The sequence below is a fragment of the Salmo salar genome, chromosome ssa23 (genome assembly GCF_905237065.1).
Source record: "Salmo salar chromosome ssa23, Ssal_v3.1, whole genome shotgun sequence".
Taxonomy (NCBI): Eukaryota; Metazoa; Chordata; class Actinopteri; order Salmoniformes; family Salmonidae; genus Salmo; species Salmo salar.
This window is the reverse complement of record NC_059464.1, coordinates 50,075,211-50,082,710: the sequence shown is the minus strand read 5'-3', so window position 1 is coordinate 50,082,710 and position 7,500 is coordinate 50,075,211. Positions and strand designations below refer to the sequence as shown.

The 7,500-nt window shown below is 44.8% G+C and overlaps 1 protein-coding gene across 1 annotated transcript in view; it reads right to left on the bottom strand.

Moving 5' to 3' along the window:
* Positions 1-7,500, bottom strand: part of megf11 (multiple EGF-like-domains 11) — a 324,903-nt gene that overhangs the window by 7,994 nt on the left and 309,409 nt on the right. The window contains exons 14-16 of the mRNA XM_045706373.1: positions 2,608-2,736; positions 1,649-1,777; positions 40-276 (exon numbers count right to left, since the gene is read on the bottom strand). Of these exons, the coding sequence (XP_045562329.1) occupies positions 40-276; positions 1,649-1,777; positions 2,608-2,736 (495 nt within the window). The remainder of the gene's footprint in view (positions 1-39; positions 277-1,648; positions 1,778-2,607; positions 2,737-7,500) is intronic.

Sequence of the window (7,500 nt, the reverse complement as noted above, 5' to 3'; positions counted from 1 at the left end):
GGGGTCAGGATTAGGGTTAGGGGTTAGGGGTCAACTCACCAGAATAGTCGGTGTTTGTTATCCTCAGGCCAGGTGTATATGCCACACTAGGCTGCATGTGATGTCCCTTGTCCCTCTGTCTCTGTCGGAACCAGACAAACAGGCTGAGCATAGCCATCATGATGAGGAGGAGGAGGAAGATGATGCCCATCACAGCCCCAGCTGATTGGTGCTCTGAACCTCCCCGCGCTGGACTGATCTTTGTGTAAGGGTTTAACTCCTCCATCATCAGAGCAGCTGGGGAGAGGAACACACACACGGACAAAGGGGGGAGGAGGTTAAGTGTGTGTGTGTTTGTTTGAGAGACAGAGACAGAGAAAAGATAAAGCGATCGAAGATTGAAAGAGGGGGGCGAGAGACAGAGATACTACCCAGCAAACCAAAATTGGTTCTGTGAATGTTCACAGAACATTTGTTAGATCACAGCAAATGTTCTCACAACAACAACAAAATGTCCAGTTGTCCGGATGATTCAACAATATTTATTTTAAAGGTGAAAAAAATATATATATATATCGCCTGATGTTACAAGAAAGTTCCCAGAACACATTTAGTCTGTTCTTTAAAGGTTCCCATAACATGTAATTAGGTTGGGTTTGTCCTTTATAGGTTCCCAGAATGTTACATTTGGTTGTGGAAACGGTCTGGTGGGAACATCAAAAAAAGATATGTTCCCAAAACACAAAAACTGTCCAGTTGTAAAAAGAAATACACTATGAACATTATAAAAACGGACACATTTAATTATCACAACATTAAGGGAATGTCCTGTACAACTTAAAGATTGTCATCACAACTGAGCATATGTTGTGTTTTGGGAACCTATTTCTTGTGTAATCAACACACACTGTTCCCACAACCTAATTACATGTTCTGGGAAACTATAAAGGACAAACTCAACCTAATTACATGTTCTGGGAAACTATAAAAGAACTCAGAAAGGCTGTTTTGTGATCATTCTTGCACCCGGATACAAACATTATCTGAAAGTCTATCACAGTGCCATCCGTTTTGTCACCAAAACCCCATATACTACCCACCACTGCGACCTGTACGCTCTCGTTGGCTGGCCCCTCGCTTCATACTCGTCGCAGGTGGACAGTTTTTTTTTTTTTTTTTGCATTGTGGGAACATATCTCTTGTCATGACCCCACAGTTGTACCACAACCTAATGAAACATTCTGGTAATAACCTATAAAGGACAAACAAATATGTTCTGGGAAGATTCTTGTAACATCAGGTGAACCTGTAGCAAGATGGCGCTGAAGAACACGGTAGACTTTTCCTCGAGCTCCTACAAAAAATTTGGAGGTTTGTACTTTTTCTGTTGGAACTCGGAGCATAAGAATTTCACTGTAACCTGTGACGACATCGCTGAGCCTGTGCACTGACTCATAAACTCATCTAAAATCAAATGTTTGTTGTTGTTGTTGTTGTTGTTGCAATAAATAGATTTGATCAAAAACATTCTCTGAATGTTTTTAAGGATGTTATCATCCTAATGTGAGATAATAAAAAAAAAAAAAAAAAAAACGTAGCTAGAACTTAAAATGTGAATCTAATGTTCTGGGAATGTTTCCCGGGTTTGCTGGGTAGTATTTCTCCTCACCTTGATCACAGCGAATGCCTTTGTAGCCGATGCTGCAGTAGCAGGTTCCCGTCACGTAGTCGCAGGTGGCGTTGTTCATACAGTCACACAGCTGCTGGCAGCCGTGACCAAACGTACCAGGGGGACACTCTGAGACGGGGGGAGAGGAGCACACAGAAATCACTAAAAATACTGACAGAGCGGAAGAATGGGTAGGGCACTAGAATGGGTAGGGCACTAGAATGGTAGTCCACTAGAATGGGTAGGGAACTAGAATGGGTAGTGCACTAGAATGGGTAGTGCACTAGAATGGGTAGTGCACTAGAATGGGTAGGGCACTAGAATGGGTAGGGCACTAGAATGGGTAGGGCACTAGAATGGGTAGGGCACTAGAATGGGTAGTGCAATAGAATGGGTAGTGCACTAGAATGGGTAGTGCACTAGAATGGGTAGGGCACTAGAATGGGTAGGGCACTAGAATGGGTAGGGCACTAGAATGGGTAGTGCAATAGAATGGGTAGTGCACTAGAATGGGTAGTGCACTAGAATGGGTAGGGCACTAGAATGGGTAGGGCACTAGAATGGGTAGTGCAATAGAATGGGTAGTGCACTAGAATGGGTAGGGCACTAGAATGGGTAGGGCACTAGAATGGGTAGTGCACTAGAATGGGTAGTGCACTAGAATGGGTAGGGCACTAGAATGGGTAGGGCACTAGAATGGGTAGGGCACTAGAATGGGTAGTGCACTAGAATGGGTAAGGCACTAGAATGGGTAGTGCACTAGAATGGGTAGTGCACTAGAATGGGTAGGGAACTCACTCATTCGCCGACACAGAGCACATGATGGAACTACTCAGAGAGCTGAGTTATTACCAAAGATACTCTGAGATACAAGACGAGACAGAGTAACACTGATTGGTCAATTCATCGGGAAATGAATTGACCAATCAATTAACATGTGTAGATGTTGTTCCACTCACTCTGTTCACAGCTGGTCCCAATGAAGCCGGTGAGACAGGAACACTGTCCTGTCTTGTGATCACAGCTCCCGCCATTCTGACAACGACACACCTCGGTACAGTCTCTACCATAGAACCCTGATGGACAACCTGGTGCGGGGAGGGGGAGGGGGAGGGAGAGAGAGACAGAGAGATAGTCAGACAGACAGAGAGATAGTCAGACAGACAGAGGTAGTCAGACAGAGAGATAGTCAGACAGACAGAGAGATAGTCAGACAGACAGAGGTAGTCAGACAGAGAGATAGTCAGACAGACAGAGAGATAGTCAGACAGACAGAGAGATAGTCAGACAGAGAGAGAGATAGTCAGACAGAGAGATAGTCAGACAGACAGAGAGATAGTCAGACAGACAGAGAGATAGTCAGACAGACAGAGGTAGTCAGACAGAGAGATAGTCAGACAGACAGAGAGATAGTCAGACAGACAGAGAGATAGTCAGACAGACAGAGAGATAGTCAGACAGACAGAGGTAGTCAGACGGAGAGATAGTCAGACAGACAGAGAGAGAGATAGTCAGTCAGACAGAGAGATAGACAGAAAGAGAGATAGTCAGACAGAAAGAGAGAGAGATAGTCAGACAGACAGAGAGATAGTCAGACAGACAGAGAGATAGTCAGACAGAGAGAGAGAGATAGTCAGACAGAGAGAGAGATAGTCAGACAGAGAGAGAGAGATAGTCAGACAGAGAGAGAGAGATAGTCAGACAGAGAGAGAGAGATAGTCAGACAGAGAGAGAGAGATAGTCAGACAGAGAGAGAGAGATAGTCAGACAGAGAGAGAGAGATAGTCAGACAGAGAGAGAGAGATAGTCAGACAGAGAGAGAGAGATAGTCAGACAGAGAGAGAGAGATAGTCAGACAGAGAGAGAGAGATAGTCAGACAGAGAGAGAGAGATAGTCAGACAGAGAGAGAGAGATAGTCAGACAGAGAGAGAGAGAGAGAGATAGTCAGACAGAGAGAGAGAGATAGTCAGACAGAGAGAGAGATAGTCAGACAGAGAGAGAGATAGTCAGACAGAGAGAGAGATAGTCAGACAGAGAGAGAGAGATAGTCAGACAGACAGAGAGAGAGATAGTCAGACAGAGAGAGAGATAGTCAGACAGAGAGAGAGAGATAGTCAGACAGAGAGAGAGAGATAGTCAGACAGAGAGAGAGAGATAGTCAGACAGAGAGAGAGAGATAGTCAGACAGAGAGAGAGAGATAGTCAGACAGAGAGAGAGAGATAGTCAGACAGAGAGAGAGAGATAGTCAGACAGAGAGACAGACAGAGAGATAGTCAGACAGAGAGAGAGAGAGATAGTCAGACAGAGAGAGAGATAGTCAGACAGAGAGAGAGAGATAGTCAGACAGAGAGAGAGAGATAGTCAGACAGAGAGAGAGAGAGAGAGATAGTCAGACAGAGAGAGAGAGAGATAGTCAGACAGAGAGAGAGATAGTCAGACAGAGAGAGAGAGATAGTCAGACAGAGAGAGAGAGATAGTCAGACAGAAAGAGAGATAGTCAGACAGAGAGAGAGATAGTCAGACAGAGAGAGAGAGATAGTCAGACAGAGAGAGAGAGATAGTCAGACAGAGAGAGAGAGATAGTCAGACAGAGAGAGAGAGATAGTCAGACAGAGAGAGAGAGATAGTCAGACAGAGAGAGAGAGATAGTCAGACAGAGAGAGAGATAGTCAGACAGAGAGAGAGAGATAGTCAGACAGACAGAGAGAGATAGTCAGACAGAGAGAGAGAGAGAGAGATAGTCAGACAGAGAGAGAGAGATAGTCAGACAGAAAGAGAGAGAGAGAGATAGTCAGACAGACAGAGAGAGATAGTCAGACAGAGAGAGAGAGAGAGAGATAGTCAGCATCAGTGTGACTGATCCAATAAATAATAATGCAGGAAAAGAGGTCAGTCATCATATGTCATCCCAATCATACCAATGCATCAAACAACACTGGGTGAGATTCAACAGACAGCAACATGGCTTCATTACATGTACCACATACACACCAAACCAGAGAGAACAACACCAAACCAGATAACACCACCAAACCCCAGGGAACAACACCAAACCACAGAGAACAACACCAAACCACAGAGAACACCACCAAACCACAGAGAACAACACCAAACCACAGAGAACAACACCAAACCAGAGAACAACACCAAACCACAGAGAACAACACCAAACCAGAGAACAACACCAAACCACAGATAACAACACCAAACCAGAGAACAACACCAAACCAGAGAGAACAACACCAAACCAGAGAACAACACCAAACCACAGAGAACAACACCAAACCAGAGAACAACACCAAACCAGAGAACAACACCAAACCACAGAGAACAACACCAAACCAGAGGACAACACCAAACCAGAGAGAACAACACCAAACCACAGAGAACAACACCAAACCAGATAACAACACCAAACCAGAGGACAACACCAAACCACAGAGAACAACACCAAACCAGAGGACAACACCAAACCACAGAGAACACCACCAAACCCCAGGGAACAACACCAAACCACAGAGAACAACACCAACCACAGATAACACCACCAAACCAGAGAACAACACCAAACCAGAGAACAACACCAAACCACAGAGAACAACACCAAACCACAGATAACAACACCAAACCACAGATAACAACACCAAACCAGAGAACAACACCAAACCAGAGAGAACAACACCAAACCAGAGAACAACACCAAACCACAGAGAACAACACCAAACCAGAGAACAACACCAAACCAGAGAACAACACCAAACCACAGAGAACAACACCAAACCAGAGAACAACACCAAACCACAGAGAACAACACCAAACCACAGAGAACAACACCAAACCAGAGAGAACAACACCAAACCAGAGAACAACACCAAACCACAGAGAACAACACCAAACCAGAGAACAACACCAAACCAGAGAACAACACCAAACCACAGAGAACAACACCAAACCAGAGAACAACACCAAACCACAGAGAACAACACCAAACCAGAGAACAACACCAAACCACAGAAAACAACACCAAACCAGAGAACAACACCAAACCACAGAGAACAACACCAAACCAGAGAACAACACCAAACCAGAGAACAACACCAAACCACAGAGAACAACACCAAACCAGAGAACAACACCAAACCAGAGAACAACACCAAACCACAGAAAACAACACCAAACCAGAGAACAACACCAAACCACAGAGAACAACACCAAACCACAGAGAACAACACCAAACCAGAGAACAACACCAAACCACAGAGAACAACACCAAACCAGAGAACAACACCAAACCAGAGAACAACACCAAACCACAGAAAACACCACCAAACCAGAGAACAACACCAAACCAGAGAACAACACCAAACCAGAGAACAACACCAAACCACAGAGAACAACACCAAACCAGAGAACACCAAACCAGAGAACACCACCAAACCAGAGAACAACACCAAACCAGAGAGAACAACACCAAACCAGAGAACACCACCAAACCACAGAGAACAACACCAAACCAGAGAACAACACCAAACCAGAGAACAACACCAAACCAGAGAGAACAACACCAAACCACAGAGAACAACACCAAACCAGAGAACAACACCAAACCACAGAGAACAACACCAAACCAGAGAACAACACCAAACCACAGAAAACAACACCAAACCAGAGAACAACACCAAACCACAGAGAACAACACCAAACCAGAGAACAACACCAAACCAGAGAACAACACCAAACCACAGAGAACAACACCAAACCAGAGAACAACACCAAACCAGAGAACAACACCAAACCACAGAAAACAACACCAAACCAGAGAACAACACCAAACCACAGAGAACAACACCAAACCACAGAGAACAACACCAAACCACAGAGAACAACACCAAACCAGAGAACAACACCAAACCAGAGAAAACACCACCAAACCAGAGAACAACACCAAACCAGAGAACAACACCAAACCAGAGAACAACACCAAACCACAGAGAACAACACCAAACCAGAGAGAACAACACCAAACCAGAGAACAACACCAAACCACAGAGAACAACACCAAACCACAGGAACAACACCAAACCACAGAGAACAACACCAAACCAGAGAACAACACCAAACCAGAGAACAACACCAAACCAGAGAACAACACCAAACCACAGAGAACACCACCAAACCAGAGAACAACACCAAACCACAGAACAACACCAAACCAGAGAACAACACCAAACCAGAGAACAACACCAAACCACAGAGAACACCACCAAACCAGAGAAACAACACCAAACCACAGAACAACACCAAACCAGAGAACAACACCAAACCAGAGAACAACACCAAACCACAGAGAACACCACCAAACCAGAGAGAACAACACCAAACCACAGAGAACAACACCAAACCAGAGAGAACAACACCAAACCAGAGAGAACAACACCAAACCACAGAGAACAACACCAAACCACAGAGAACAACACCAAACCACAGAGAACACCACCAAACCACAGAGAACAACACCAACCACAGAGAACACCACCAAACCAGAGAACAACACCAAACCACAGAGAACACCACCAAACCACAGAGAACAACACCAAACCAGAGAACAACACCAAACCACAGAGAACAACACCAAACCAGAGAACACCACCAAACCAGAGAGAACAACACCAAACCACAGGGAACAACACCAAACCACAGAGAACAACACCAAACCAGAGAACAACACAAGTCACCAGGCATTGCAGCCCAGTAAGGACTGAACTATAATGGAGAGGGGAACATGGTAGGCTGTGGTTTCAACATCAGAGACAAAGGTTGACAGTCCATCAAATTCCTCATGAATAAACA